General features: G+C 44.6%; 1 protein-coding gene across 1 annotated transcript in view; it reads right to left on the bottom strand.

Moving 5' to 3' along the window:
• Positions 1-6831, bottom strand: part of LOC311146041 (calcineurin B homologous protein 1) — a 41656-nt gene extending 34825 nt beyond the window's left edge. The window contains exons 1-2 of the mRNA XM_084182486.1: positions 6485-6831; positions 2612-2684 (exon numbers count right to left, since the gene is read on the bottom strand). Of these exons, the coding sequence (XP_084038612.1) occupies positions 2612-2684; positions 6485-6551 (140 nt within the window). The 5' untranslated portion in view covers positions 6552-6831. The remainder of the gene's footprint in view (positions 1-2611; positions 2685-6484) is intronic.
• Positions 6832-16882: the final 10051 nt, after the last annotated feature.

Raw genomic sequence — 16882 nt, 5'->3', positions numbered from 1 at the left:
AGCTCCACTGTATACCCCAATACAGACTGGATGCTAGCCCCACTGTATACCCCAATACAGACTGGATGCTAGCTCCACTGTATACCCCAATACAGACTGGATGCTAGCTCCACTGTATACCCCAATACAGACTGGATGCTAGCTCCACCGTATATCCCAGTACAGACTGGATGCTAGCTCCACCGTATATCCCAGTACAGACTGGATGCTAGCTCCACCGTATACCCCAGTACAGACTGGATGCTAGCTCCACCGTATACCCCAGTACAGACTGGATGCTAGCCCAACTGTATATCCCAGTACAGACTGGATGCTAGCTCCACCGTATATCCCAGTACAGACTGGATGCTAGCTCCACTGTATATCCCAATACAGACTGGATGCTAGCTCCACTGTATATCCCAGTACAGACTGGATGCTAGCTCCACTGTATATCCCAGTACAGACTGGATGCTAGCTCCACTGTATACCCCAATACAGACTGGATGCTAGCTCCACCGTATACCCCAGTACAGACTGGATGCTAGCTCCACTGTATATCCCAGTACAGACTGGATGCTAGCTCCACTGTATACCCCAATACAGACTGGATGCTAGCTCCACCGTATACCCCAGTACAGACTGGATGCTAGCCCAACTGTATACCCCAATACAGACTGGATGCTAGCTCCATTGTATATCCCAGTACAGACTGGATGCTAGCTCCACTGTATATCCCAGTACAGACTGGATGTTAGCTCCACTGTATACCCCAATACAGACTGGATGTTAGCTCCACTGTATACCCCAATACAGACTGGATGTTAGCTCCACTGTATACCCCAATGCAGACTGGATGCTAGCCCCACTGTATACCCCAATGCAGACTGGATGCTAGCTCCACTGTATACCCCAATACAGACTGGATGCTAGCTCCACTGTATACCCCAATACAGACTGGATGCTAGTCCCACTGTATACCCCAATACAGACTGGGTGATTCATTGAGAGGACACAGAGAACCCACATTTGTTATGTGTAAACAGACAAAGTGGTGCGGTTCCATTTCAGTATTATATCTGGTTAATGACCCCCACCCAGCTTAATAGTCTGTAGTAACATAATTTCAAAGACAGACTGGATAAATGGGGTCAATGTGTGGCTGGAATCTAGGAGGTTTCTTTCTGCATAGTGGGTGAAAACTCTGAGCCCAAGCCACTCAGAGATAAAAACCGTGATGGGATTAAAAAAGTGACTGTTTTTCCTCTGAAGGACAGAGCGCATTGAGAACTCGGAGGTCAATCACACCGTCTTCCATGTCTGTTTGCAACGTAACGTTTTGTTTTCCGTCACTCACATGCACTAGATGTGGAAATAAAGGACATGTCTACGTGGTGCGGTCTGTGGCACGCAACTCCTGCTGTTCATACTGGAAACAGGCTTGTCAGTTGTCAGACTCGAGTCATAACAATCTGGTTCTTCTAAAACATAGTTTACCCAGTGACAAACACACCACTAGTATGGGTATTAGGGAAGTGCGGGCAACGCCTGAGCCAAGAGTGAAGCCTCTTGGCCAAAGGAGTCGTGTGTACACAGACCAGAGGATGAGGCTACAAACTTCAAATATGCACTCAACTTCCAACATGACATCAGCTCAGAACATCCTGTACTTGCATGGCCACTTCTAAGTAAAGGGAAATGGTCACGTGTCTCTAAGCGATATTCACTGGCATGGAACCACACTGTGTCCTTATGCACATTCCCAAGTTGGCTCTGACGGTCATAGAGACGTAAATGTGGGGACGAAGGGCAATCACGAACAGAGTCAAGTAAATCTCTTACAGCCGTCTCGTATCCTCAATACTCTCTTCGCTTGTGGTTGGCTACATTCCATAACAAATAGAATGGATAGAACAGCAGCTATTGGCAGAAATCAACTATTTCCATTGGACAAACACCATCAGCTCTCATTTCAATCAATTGTAAATCACTTACAATGCCTCCTAGGGCTGGGAATTGCCAGGGACCTCACCATACGATATTATCACGATACTTAGGTGCTGATACGATAGCTATTGCGATTCTCGAGATTCTATATGTATTGCCATTCGATACTGTGATTTGATGTTCCAAACATATTGCTCACTATGTCTGCTGTAGAGAGAGCATAAGAAAATGAGTTTTGATCAGTCATGGAAATAAAGTGCTGAAAACATGTTGTCTCACTATTTAAAAAGAAGATGGAGAACAAGCTATAGGATGAAAAATCCCATAGTTTTGGCACAGGTACAGCCGGCTAATGCTACCTACAGTTGCAAAATATTTTATTTTATTTTTTCAAGGATATCGATTTAATATCGTCCAAAAATAATATTGCTATATGTAACTATCAATTTTTCCTCCATCACTAATGCCTCCCCTCCCACAGAGAGTCAGAGGACGTTATAAATTCCCCTACCTGGTTAAATAAAGGTTAAATAAAATAAATAAATAAAAAATAAAAATTCCCCTATGTAGGCCTATTGTGTCCTGGCTATGACAGTCCTTGAGTGTTCGGCTGTAAGTCTGAGTGCTTCATCAAGCTTGTTGTTTGTGCACCAGTGGCAGTGCATGATGGTGCTGCTGTCTCTACCTGAGCGTGCCGTTCTCTCCTTTGTCCAAGCTGGTAAAGCGACTGTAGAGCCGTGTGATCTGGCTGTGGGAAACTGCAAAAAAAACACAAAAGTTAGTGTTAGTGACAGGATTGTTGGGATCATGCTTTTAAATGCTTCAGGTCTCAATGTACGACATAATTTCTACACAGGACTACAATCGTGTAAAGGAGTAGGAGATTGATATTTAGTCCCTTTTTCTACAATGCTTGTCCATACTTTGTCAGTAGTTTGTTTCATTGTTGTGATCCACTGGACTATCATGGGCATTAATATGGAGTTGGTCCCCCCTTTGCTGCTATAACAGCCTCCACTCTTCTGGGAAGGCTTTCCACTAGATGTTGCGGGGACTTGTTTCCATTTAGCCACAAGAGCATTAGTGAGGTAGGGCACTGAAACAGGAAAGGGCCTTCCCAAAACTGTTGCCACAAAGTTGGCTGCACAGAACCTTCTAGAAAGTCATTGTATGCTGTAGCGTTAAGATTTCCCTTCACTGGAACTAGCCCGAACCACGAAAAACAGCCCCAGACCATTATTCCAATGCAAATAGTCCGGGTAGCCATTTGATTAGATGTTCAGGAGTCTTATGGCTTGGGGGTAGAAGCTGTTTAGAAGCCTCTTGGACCTAGACTTGGAGCTCCGGTACCGCTTGTCTTTGACAATTTTTAGGGCCTTCCTCTGACACCGCCTGGTATAGAGGTCCTGGCAGGAAGGAAGCTTGGCCCCAGTGATGTACTGGGCCGTACGCCTTGCTGTCGGAGGCCGAGTAGTTGCCTTACCAGGCAGTGATGCAACCAGTCAGGATGCTCTCGATGGTGCAGCTGTAGAACCTTTTGTGGATCTGACGACCCACGGCAAATCTTTTCAGTCTCCTTAGGGGGAATAGGTTTTGTCGTACCCTCTTCACGACTGTCTTGGTGTGTTTGGACCATGATAGTTTGTTGTTGATGTGGACACCAAGGAACTTGAAGCTCTCAACCTGCTCCACTATAGCCCTGTCGATGAGAATGGGGGCGTGCTCGGTCCTCTGGAACGCTAAGCTGTAGTCAATGAATAGCATTCTCCCATAGGTGCTCCTTTTGTCCAGGTGTGAAAGGGCTGTGTGGAGCACAATAGCGATTGCATCATCTGTGGATCTGTTGGGGTTGGGGCGGTATGCAAATTGGAGTGGGTCTAGGGTTTCTGGGATAATGGTGTTGATGTGAGCCATGACCAGCCTTTCAAAGCTCTTCATGGCTACAGACGTGAGTGCTATGGGTCGGTAGTCATTTAGGCTGGTTACCTTAGTGTTCTTGGGCACAGGGACTATGGTGGTCTGATTGAAACATGTTGGTATTACAGACTCAGACAGGGAGAGGTTGAAAATGTCAGTGAAGACACTTGCCAGTTGGTCAGCGCATGCTCGGAGTACACGTCCTGGTAATCCGTCTGGCCCTGCAGCCTTGTGAATGTTGACCTGTTTAAAGGTCTTACTCACATCGGCTACGGAGAGCGTGATCACACAGTCGTCCGGAACAGCTGGTGCTCTCATGCATGTTTCCGTGTTACTTGCCTCGAAGCGAGCATAGAAGTGATTTAGCTCGTCTGGTAGGCTTGTGTCACTGGGCAGCTTGCGGCTGTGCTTCCATTCGTAGTCTGTAATAGTTTTCAAGCCCTGCCAAATCCGACGAGCGTCGGAGCCGGTGTAGTACGATTCAATCTTAGTCCTGTATTGACGCTTTGCCTGTTTGATGGTTCGTCGGAGGGCATTGCGGGATTTCTTATAAGTTTCCGGGTTATAGTCCCGCTCCTTGAAAGCGGCAGCTCTACCCTTTAGCTCAGTGCGGATGTTGCCTGTAATCAATGGCTTCTAGTTGGGGTATGTACGTACAGTCACTGTGGGGACGACGTCATCGATGCACTTATTGATGAAGCCAGTGACTGATGTGGTGTACTCCTCAATGCTATCTGTAGAATCCCGGAACATATTCCAGTCTGTGCTAGCAAAACAGTCCTGTAGCTTAGCATCTGCGTCATCTGACCACTTCTTTATTGACAGAGTCACTGGTGCTTTCTGCTTCAGTTTTTGCTTGTAAGCAGGAATCAGGAGGATAGAATTATGGTCAGATTTGCCAAATGGAGGGCGAGGGAGAGCTTTGTACGAGTCTCTGTGTGTGGAGTAAAGGTGGTCTAGAGTTTTTTCCCCCTCTGGTTGCACATTTAACATGCTGGTAGAAATTAGGTAGAACGGATTTAAGTTTCCCTGCATTAAAGTCCCCGGCCACTAGGAGCGCTGCCTCTGGATGAGCGTTTTCTTATGGCCGTATACAGTTCTTTGAGTGCGGTCTTAGTGCCAGCATCGGTTTGTGATGGTAAATAGACAGCTACGAAGAATATAGATGAAAACTCTCTTGGTAGATAGTGTGGTCTACAGCTTATCATGAGAAACTCTACCTCAGGCGAGCAAAACCTCGAGACTTCCTTAGATATCGTGCACCAGTTGTTGTTTACAAATATACATAGACCGCCACCCCTTGTGTCTTACCAGAGGCTGCTGTTCTATCCTGCCGATACAGTGTATAACCCGCCAGCTGTATGTTATTCATGTCTTCGTTAAGCCACGACTCGGTGAAACATAAGATATTACCATTTTTAATGTCCCGTTGGTAGGATATATGTGCTTGTAGTTCGTCCACTTTATTATCAAGCGATTGTAAGTTGGCCAATAGTATCGATGGCAAAGGCAGATTAGCCACTCGTCGCCGGCTCCTTACCAGGCACCCCGATCTCCTTCCGCGATATCTCATTTTCTTTCTACTGCGAATGACGGGGATGAGGGCCCTGTTGGGTGTCTGGAGCAAATCCCTCTCGTCCGACTCATTAAAGAAAAATTATTTGTTCAGTTCAAGGTGAGTAATCGCTGTTCTGATGTCCAGAAGCTATTTTCGGCCATAAGAGACGGTAGCAGCAACATTATGTACAAAATAAGTTACAATGTGAAAAAAAATAGCACGGTTGGTTAAGAGTCCATAAAACGGCAGCCATCCCCTCCAGCGCCATTGAGTCAACTAGCTACACTAATATATATATATATATATATATATATATATATATATATATATATATATACACACACACACACCACTCCAGCCGAAGCTTGGCACTGCATGGTGATCTTAGGCTTGTGCGCTGCTGCTCGCCATGGAAACCCATTTCATGAAGCTCCCGACGAAAAGTTATTGTGCTGACTTTGCTCGGTAGTGAGTGTTGCAACTGAGGACAGACGATTTTTACGGGCTATGTGCTTCAGCACTCTGGCAGTCCCGTTCTGTGAGCTGGTGTGGCCTACCACTTCGTGGCTGTGAGCCGGTGCTCCTCCTAGACGTTTCCACTTCACAATAACAGCACTTAAAGTTGACCTGGGCAGCTCTAGCAGGGCAGCAATTTGACGAAATGTGTCATCCTATGACGATGCCACGTTCAAAGTCACTGAGCTCTTCAGTAAGGCCATTCTACTGCCAATGTTTGTCTATGGAGATTGCATGGCTGTGTGCTCGATTTTATACACCTTTCAGCAACGGGTGTGGCTGAAATAGCCGAATCCACTAATTTGAAGGGGTGTCCATGTACTGCTGTGTATAGAGTGTAGTTACTTATGTGAAATAACAAAGTGCTTTGATATTACAGGAGAGTGAGAGTTTGTCATTAACTGTTAGTTGGCTACAGACTGACTACAATGTGTACACACACACACAGAGAGAGAGAGATGGTGAGAGAGAGAGAGACAGTCCTGACTGAGCCAATACAGCTACTTAGTAATCACTACGTTGGCTAGCTAGCGAACAGCTTTGGTAAAAGTGGAGAACTCAACTCACAGCCAGTCTCCTTTTTGATTTCTTCGATCTCCTCCTCTCTCAGTAATGTCGATGCTCTGGATCCCATTGTAAAGTCCCACCTTTACAACAAAAGCTAAAAATGCCTAGCTACGCTAACAAGTTATTTGACGGTTTCGACGAGATGTGTTAGCTGATTCGCGCTAGCTAGCGAAAAGCTGGGTACACGAAGCAAGCTAGCAATTTCGTAACGTTGCGAAAGTTTACTTTGAATCCAACTGTCTACTGTTGATGATTTCCTTGTAATGGTTTTGATTATCCCGAGTTAGCCTCTAAAACAGCTGCTCGGATAGCTGTCAGCTTGCTCTGTCCAACACTATGGAGTTCTGGGAGAGGACAGGGACCGGGTCACTTCTTTCTTCTTCTTCTTCTTCAGTGGGGTTTATCGGCGGTTGGCATCCAACGGTATGGCGCATTACCGCCACCTACCGTACTGGAGTTTGGACCAGAGACAGGGAGAAACTAAATCATACCTTCCAGCCCCGTTGCTTTAAAAAAAAAAGTATAATATTTGAGACTATATCTAATGACGTTCTACTCAATTTACTCTTTAAACTAATTTTCTGTATCTCCTTCTCCCTCATACTAGATCTCATCCTCTCTCTTTGCCTCTGATACTGCCCACACTGTAGCAATACATGCTCTACGGTCTCTGTTTCCTGGCAATAGTCACACTTTCCTGTTGGATGCTTTCCTATCACATTTAATGTCTTATTCAACTGGCTGTGTCCAACCCTTAATCTTGTAAAAAATAGCCTCCTCTCTTCTGTCCCTTCCTGCCATCCTCCCCTCCCCGACTTTCCTCTGTACTTGAAATAAATGCCTTCCCTTATTATCTCTATTCCACTGCTCCTGCCATCTCTGCACCATCACTGTCCATATCAGGCTTTTTGCCTCTGCCTTGCTCATTGAAACTACAACGCCTTGCTCATTGAAACTACAACATCAACGTCCCCACTACTAAGTGCTTGTTTAGCCAGTACATCAACTGCCTCGTTCCCCTCCACCCCCACATGGGCTGGGACACAAGTAAATCTTATCTGAATACCCATCTGTTTAATCCTGCCATGGGTTTGTAGCACTTCATAAAGCAGGTCTTGTCTGCTATGTGAGCTAAAGGACTGGAGACTCATTAACACTGCACATGAGTCAGAGCAAATAACTACTCTGTCTTGTTTGACTTCCTCCACCCACTGCAAGGCCAACAGTATGGCCATCAGCTCCGCCGTATATACAGCCAGATGATCTGTAAAACGTTTCCTGACTTCCACCCCACATTCCCGCACTACAAATGCTGACCCAGTATGTCCTTCTGTGAACCATCTGTGTAAATGGCCACAAAATCCTGATACACAGTATCCAGACGTCTCTTAAACAAATCAGATGGAACAACACTCTCCCTATCTTTCTGTAGTCTCTCCAACACTTCTAGATCAACTACTGGAGGCGGGAGTAGCCATGGTGGATTTACAGGAATAGCTACCGTTGGACTAAACTCCCTTCCATACAGTCCCATCTCCTTCGCCTGGGTATTACCCACCCACCCAAAGCTCGTGTTCTGTCTTCGCTCATGTTCCCAGCATGCCTGTAAAATCCCTTTCGCAGGATGAGACACCCCATGTCCTTGTAGGTTGACCCAGTAATTCATTGCCAGCTGCTGTTTCCTAATCTGCAATGGCATATCCCCCATCTCCACCTGTAATGCAGCCACTGGGGACGTCCGAAACGCCCCACTACATATTCTGAGTCCTTGCCCCTGTATGACATCTAGCCTTTCCAGTGAGGTCCGGGCTGCCGAACCATATGCTATACTTCCATAGTCTATTACAGATCAGATCAATGCAACATACATGGTCCTCAATGAGGAACGCCCAGCCCCCCACTCCTTCCGCGTCAGACGGCGCATCACATTTAGCACCTTCTTACACTTTCCCACCACTCTGTCAATGTGTTCTGCCCAGGTCAGTCTAGTATCAAAGTATACCCCAAGGAACCTGAAGGCCCCCACCCTCTCCAAGTTTCTCCCATATAACCTCAAGCATACCTCATCTCCCACCTTCCTCCTGGTAAAGAACACTGTTTGAGTTTTCTCTACAGAGAACCTGAATCCCCACATTAATGCCCACCGCTCTACCTCATCAATTGCTTCCTGTACCTTCCTGACTATGTATGGCACATTTCTTCCCCTCTTCCATAAGGCCCCATCATCTGCAAATAACGACCTCCCAATATCCGGCTGTACATCATTGATCATGATTGAGAACAACAGAGGACTAATCACGCTCCCCTGTGGTGTACCGTTATCCACCAGGTAGATGTCTGATAGAAACTTCCCCACCCTCACCTGGATAGACCTTCCAAACAGGAAATCCTTTATCCAGTTGTATGTTCTTCCTCCTACCCCCATAATATCAAGCTTGATTAACAACCCCTCCTTCCACATCATGTCATACGCCTTCTCCACATCAAAAAAGACAGCTACAACAGTCTCCTTGTTCACCTGAGTTCTCCTGACCTCTGCTTCTAAGAAGAGCACTGGGTCCATAGTTCCCCTACCCTTCCTGATCCCACTCTGACATGGCAATACTAGCCCTCTGCTCTCCAGGAAGTAAGTTAGCCTCTCCGTAATCATATGTTCCATAATCTTACATACATGTGATGTTAAAGCTATTGGCTGATAGCTTGTTGGCCTCGTTGGATCCTTCTCTGGCTTCCGGATTGGTACCACTACTGCCTCCTTCCAGCTGCCTGGTAGTTTCCCCTCCTCCCACACTCTGTTGTACAACAGCAATACCTTATCCAGTGCCTCATCACTAAGATGGGCCAACATAACATAGCATACCTCATCCTTCCCAGGTGAAGTTAACCCAGCATTACCTATTGCTCCTTTCACCTCTGCCCTGGTAAATGCTGCATTCAACACATCATTTACATCCTCCCTCCTCTCCAGCGCTCCAGGATGCTCCTCTCTCGTGTTCTCTCTCCCCCTCTGCCCATCCTCTGACAGATTTGCAGAGCTATGCACTTGGACAAATGCTTTGGCCATCATCTCTGCCTTCTCCTCATCTGTTACTGCCGCATCCTCCCCACTCGTCAACACTGGATAATCCCACTCTCTTCCGACCCCACTCATCCTCTTAATCATCCCCCACACTTCTCCCACAGGTGTCGCCCCTTCCAATGGTGTCACAGAACCGATGCCAACATGACCGCTTTGCCTGACGGATAGTTCTCCTCACCGTGGCCTGGGCCTGCTTATACTGAATCAGATGTTGGAAGTTATGCGTCCTTTTCAGTACTCTAAACGCCCTGTTCCTACTCCTCACCATCGCTCCACACTCCTCCGTCCACCATGGGACTGCTTTCCTCCTCCTCCTCCTCCTCCCAATAGCAGGGACCGGGTCACGCCTGCTGTCCAAACTGACGACGTAAGTCCCGCAGCGCGAGTCGAGTGGAGACGAACGGATTCGGTTCAGTCGGTTCAGTCAGTCGTCCTGATGAGCCCTTCAAAGCTGTGATTGGGTTTGGTCTTAATTTAAGGTTAGAGGTAGGCATTTGATTAGCAGCGTGGTTAAGGTCGTGGTTAGGGTTAAAATCAGAATTTAAGAAGATCAATTGTCGGAATAGGCGTGGTTTAGCCATAATTAGGACTTTGTGGCTGTGGTAACTAGTGACGACCCGTGATTGACTACACATTCCAGTACAGTAGGTGGTGGCATGCACCTCTAATGTTTGTTTGCGGACAGCCATAATATTATAAAAGAAGAAGAGCCCTTCACAGAGACGAGCAAGCACCTCGATACGACACCGTTGCACTGGTCATTCGCAACGGTTTGCCGTTACGTTAGCTAATTGGCATGTCATGGTGACATCCAGATGGTGACCAATATTACAAGGAATTTCTCCCTTGCCCATCGAAATAAACATAACTTTATTTTACAATTTTAACTAGCGCCATGCTGCTGTTGTTGCCAGTATAAGCTAGAATTGCTAGGAAGGGCTCATCAGGACCACTTCTTCTTCTATGGTATATTGGCGATAATGAACTGGGTGGTTCGAGGCCTGAATGCTGATTGGCTGACAGCTGTGGCATATTTAAGCAAGAAGGCCCGAGGAGGTGTGGTATATGGCCAATATTCCACGGCTAAGGGCTGTGTCAAGGCACTCTGCGTTGCGTCGTGGGTAAGAACAGCCCTTAGACATGGTATATTGGCCATATACCACATGTCCTTGGGCCTTATTGATGAATTGCACAATTTCATGTACATCCCGTTACCTACTGGGTGGGATGGAAACAGGATTCCACCAAAAAACAGAACAAACTACATGTATCAGTGGAGGCTGCTGAGGGTCATTTAGCAGACACTTTTATCCAGAGTGACTTACAGTTAGCGAGTGCATACATTTTTTATTTATTTTTATACTGGCCCCCCGTGGGAATCGAACCCACAACCCTGGCGTTGCAAACGCCATGCTCTACCAACTGAGCTACACAGGACCTAGATATACCAAACTACCAAAAATAAAATAAACTAAATCATTAACAACTTTACTGTTAAAGAAAATAGACAGATCTGATCCCTACACAGGCTCAAGGGGAGCCTGGGAGGGCGGGCCGTCTTCCGGCGCCAGTACCCCTTGCAAGTCTTCAGATGTAAAATCAAGTCTTCAGATGTAAAATCAAGTCTTCAGATGTAAAATCAAGTCTTCAGATGTAAAATCAAAAACTTTTCTGCCGCAGCCACAATAATGTCCAGTTTCTTAGACTTCTTTGAGACAGTTTATAACTAACTGTGGCAATGAACGCCACAAAATCCACCTTTTTAACACACAGGGTATATTTTGTCTGGCTGCAAACATTTACTACAGGCTGTGGTGCATCCACTACCATATCTTCACTAGCATCACTTGTTTTCTCAATTATTTTTATCACCTCTGCACAGGAGAGGTGACCATGGTGCTTGCCTACTACAAGACCATGGTGCTTGCCTACGGAGCTGTGAGGGGAACGACACCTCCTTACCTTCAGGCTCTGATCAGACCCTACACCCAAACGAGGGCACTGCGTTCATCCACCTCTGGCCTGCTAGCTCCCCTACCTCTACGGAAGCACAGTTCCCGCTCAGCCCAGTCAAAGCTATTCGCTGCTCTGGCTCCCCAATGGTGGAACAAGCTCCCCCAAGACGCCAGGACAGCGGAGTCACTGACCACCTTCCGGAGACACTTGAAACCCTACCTCTTTAAGGAATACCTGGAATAGTATAAAGTAATTCTTCTTTCTTTTTGTTCCACTTTTAAACACTAATGTTGAAATAATTAACCTCCTCTCAACACTAATGTTTCATTCTAATGTTTTCCATTCAGGACATTCATCTTCATCAACTTTGCTCGACACGCTGCTTGATTCGAACTCAGCATCCACTTCTGCCATTTTACCTACCCGCATCTAAATTGCCCATCAGGACCACTGACTGAACTGAATCCATTCGTCTCCACTCTCCACTCTATTCAGACCCCTTCCCTTTTCCCACATTTTGTTACGTTACAGCCTTATTCTAAAATGGATTCATGTTTTTCCTCAATCTACACACAATGCATCATAATGACAAAGCAAAAACAGGTTTTTATAATTTTTTAAAAAGTACTCAGACCCTTTGCTATGAGACTCGAAATTGAGCTCAGGTGCATCCTGTTTCCATTGATCATCCTTGAGATGTTTCTATAACTTCATTGGAGTCCACCTGTGGTAAATTCTATTGATTGGCCATGAAGGCACACACCTGTCTATATAAGGTCCCACAGTTGACAGTGCATGTCAGAGCAAAAACCAAGCCATGAGGTCGAAGGAATTGTCCGTACAGCTCAGAGACAGGATTGCGTCGAGGCACAGATCTGGGGAAGGGTACCAAAAAATGTCTGCAGCATTGAAGGTCCCCAAGAACACAGTGGCCTCCATCATTCTTAAATGGAAGAGGATCTTGAGAGGATCTGCAGAGAAGAATGGGAGAAACTCCCCAAAATCAGGTGTGCCAAGCTTGTAGCATCATACCCAAGAAGACTCGAGGCTGTAATCGCTGCCAAAGGTGCTTCAACAAAGTACTGAGTAAAGGGTGTGAATACTTATGTAAATGTGATATTTCAGTTTTATATTTTTTATACATTTGCAAACATTTCTAAAAACCCGTTTTTGCTTTGTCATTATGTAACGTAACAAAATGTGGAAAAAGTCAACGGGTCTGAATACTATCCGAACGCACTGTATGGTTAGGTTACCTTAAAAAAATATATATATGGATGTTGAATGTTTTTTTTAATGCATTTTGAAAAAAGAATTTCAGTGGAAGTAGGCGTTTTTGTCATGTGTTATTCATCAACTTCTAAGAGAAATATAAGCCATAAAATAATACAATATTTAACATATTTCTTAATTATTTCATAGTCCTAGTTACAATCTCTCTCATTAAGAAAGTTTTTTTATGATTATTGTATTTATTATGATTGTTTTTAAAATGTTCTGTGTCCTTTATCACTTTCCACCCTGATAGTTTGTAGTAGTTCTCCTTTAAGAAAACAGGCCCTTCCCACAATGACATTATGTTCAGGAAGTGTCATCATTTGTTTGGTGGGAAAATAATGGTGCAAAGCTAAATAGAGTACCATACCCATAAAACCTAGCGGTCAAACAAGGAAATGGTTCCAATCATTTTTACACCATTCATTTAAAATAAGGTCTGTGTTTTGCGTAGGCTTACCGTGTAAATCTCTCTAGGACAAGGTGACATTTATTTACATTTTAGTAATTTAGCAGACGCTCTTATCCAGAGCGACTTACAGTTAGTGAGTGCATACATTTTCATACTGGCCCCCGTGGGAAACAAACCCACAACCCTGGCGTTGCAAACGCCGTGCTCTACCAACTGAGCTACAGGGGACTTATATATTCATCAATATATTTACTCCCCAAAAAAATATAAAATGCTAATTAGCTGCTAATGTGGCTATCATAAATAACTACAAATGCCATGAGGATCTGGACGAGACTGCCGAATCAAGGCAAATGTAAGAATCTCTGGATTAACTATCTAATGTTAACTAAATTCAGTACTGAATAAATTGGCTACATTTCTTTAAATTGACAATTCTGTGAACTGTCTTGTGCAAGTTTTAAATTGACACAATACCTGTTAGCAAAGGTGTCAGCTACATTTGACATTTTAGCAGACGCTCTTATCCAGAGCGACTTACATGAGCAATTAGGGTTAAGTGCCTTGCTCAAGGGCACATCGACAGATTTTTCACCTAGTCGGCTCGGGGATTAGAACCAGCGACCTGGCACAACGCTCTTAACCACTAAGCTACCTGCTTCTGCAAGCTTCTGACGTGCAGAAGCTTGCAGGGATGTGTAGTTTTGCATGACGTCTACTTTGATGCTAATTAGCATTTTCGAATCTGAGAGTAAATAGAGCCGAATACATTGATAAAAGTCACCTTGTCCGAGAGAGATTTACAGTGCCTTGCAAAAGTATTCATCCCCCTTGGCTTTTAATTCCTATTTTGTTGCATTACAACCTGTAATTTAAATGGATTTTTATTTGGATTTCATGTAATGGACATACACAAAATAGTCCAATTTGGTGAAGTGAAAAAAAAAAAAAAAAACTTGTTTCAAAAAATTCTAAAAAATAAATAACGGAAAAGTTGTGTTTACATATGTATTCACCCCCTTTGCTATGAAGACCCTAAATAAGATCTGGTGCAACCAATTACCTTCAGAAGTCACATAATTAGTTAAATAAAGTCCACCTGTGTGCAATCTAAGTGTCACATGATCTGTCACAGGATCTCAGTATATATACACCTGTTCTGAAAAGCCCCAGAGTCTGCAACACCGCTAAGCAAGGGGCACCACCAAGCAAGTGTCACCATGAAGACCAAGGAGCTCTCCAAACAGGTCAGGGACAAAGTTGTGGAGAAGTACCGATCAGGGTTGGGTTATAAAAAAATATCCAAAACTTTGAACATCCCACGGAGCACCATTAAATCCATTATTAAAAAATGGCAAGAATATGGCACCACAACAAACCTGCCAAGAGAGGGCCGCCCACCAAAACTCACGGACCAGGCAAGAAGGGCATTAATCAGAGAGGCAACAAAGAGACCAAAGATAACCCTGAAGGAGCTGCAAAGCTCCACAGCAGAGATTGGAGTATCTGTCCATAGGACCACTTTAAGCCGTACACTCCACAGAGCTGGGCTTTACGGAAGAGTGGCCAGAAAAAAGCCATTGCTTAAAGAAAAAAATAAGCAAACACGTTTGGTGTTCGCCAAAAGGCATGTGGGAGACTCCCCAAACATATGGAAGAAGGTACTCTGGTCAGATGAGACTAAAATTGTGAAGCATGGTGGTGGCAGCATCATGCTGTGGGGATGTTTTTCATCGGCAGGGACTGGGAAACTTGTCAGAATTGAAGGAATGATGGATGGCGCTAAATACAGGGAAATTCTTGAAGGAAACCTGTTTCAGTCTTCCAAAGATTTGAGACTGGGACGGAGGTTCACCTTCCAGCAGGACAATGACCCTAAGCATACTGCTAAAGCAACACTTGAGTGGTTTAAGGGAAACATTTAAATGTCTTGGAATGGCCTAGTCAAAGCCCAGACCTCAATCCAATTGAGAATCTGTGGTATGACTTAAAGATTGCTGTACACCAGCGGAACCCATCCAACTTGAAGGAGCTGGAGCAGTTTTGCCTTGAAGAATGGGCAAAAATCCCAGTGGCTAGATGTGCCAAGCTTATAGAGACATACCCCAAGAGACTTGCAGCTGTAATTGATGCAAAAGGTGGCTCTAAAAAAGTATTGATTTTGGGGGGTTAAATAGTTATGCATGCTCAAGTTTCTGTTTTTTTGTCTTATTTCTTGTTTGTTTCACATCCAAACAATTTTTGCATCTTCAAAGTGGTAGGCATGTTGTGTAAATCAAATGATACAAACCCCCCAAAAAATCCATTTTAATTCCAGTTTGTAAGGCAACAAAATAGGAAAAATGCCAAGGGGGTTGAATACTTCGCAAGCCACTGTATATCAGTACACTCATTACAACTTAAGCATTACCAAACTTCTATTAGATCAAATAAACCTCACGTAGCAAATAAGCCATTCATTTTTTGTTGTTGACCAAATTCCACACTCTGCAGTACGTTCTGTTGGAGTGTATTTTATACTGAACCCCGCCCTTGAGATGACGTAGAGGAACCTTCTCAAGGTGCCTCGACATCATGATTTCAATGGTAGAGTTGAACCACTAGGGGCTAAAATAGCTAGATTTACAACAACAACAACAACAAAATATCGACAGGACCCAGCCACGATCCACACCAACGACGGCATTAATGATACGTAATAAAATAAAGACGACATTTCTAAAAGTCTATTTCACACCATATTCTGCTGAAAGCCTATTTCACACCACATTCTGCTGAAAGCCTATTTCACACCACATTCTGCTGAAAGCCTATTTCACACCATAGCCTGCTGAAAGTCTATTTCAAATCAAATAAAATAAAATGTTATGTCACATATGCCGAATACAACAATCCAGTTTTAAGAAACAATACAAAAAAAATCACACAAACAAATACAATATAAAATTATACGAAATAAATGTAACAAATAATTAAAGAGCAGCAGTAAAAATAACAATAGCGAGGCTTAATACAGGGGGTACCAGTACCGGTACCAAGTCAATGTGCGGGGGCACCGGTTAGTCGAGGTAATGCAAATAGTCCGGGTAGCCATTTGATTAGATGTTCAGGAGTCTTATGGCTTGGGGGTAGAAGCTGTTTAGAAGCGTCTTGGAGCTAGACTTGGCGCTCCAGTACCGCTTGCTGTGCGGTAGCAGAGAGAACAGTCTATGACTAGGGTGGCTGGAGTCTTTGGCAATTTTTAGGGCCTTCCTCTGACACCGCCTGGTATAGAGGTCCTGGATGGCAGGAAGCTTGGCCCCAGTGATGTACTGGGCCGTACGCCTTGCGGTCGGAGGGCGAGCAGTTGCCATACCAGGCAGTGATGCAACCAGTCAGGATGCTCTCGATGGTGCAGCTGTAGAACCTTTTGAGGATCTGAGGACCCACGCCAAATCTTTTCAGTCTCCTTAGGGGGAATAGGTTTTGTCGTGCCCTCTTCACGACTGTCTTGGTGTGCTTGGACCATGTTAGTTTGTTGGTGATGTGGACACCCATAGCCTGCTGAAAGCCTATTTCACACCATTTGCCTGCTGAATTAGCAAGATAACTTTTCCTTAATTTTGATTTCGGCACAAATTTTAAATGTAGCTCTGATTCTACCATGGATTGATGTTTCAGCATAGTCTCAATGAAG

Source organism: Coregonus lavaretus (assembly GCF_964263955.1).
Source record: "Coregonus lavaretus genome assembly, chromosome: 18".
Lineage (NCBI taxonomy): Eukaryota > Metazoa > Chordata > Actinopteri > Salmoniformes > Salmonidae > Coregonus > Coregonus lavaretus.
This window is presented reverse-complemented; position numbering and strand designations above follow the sequence as displayed.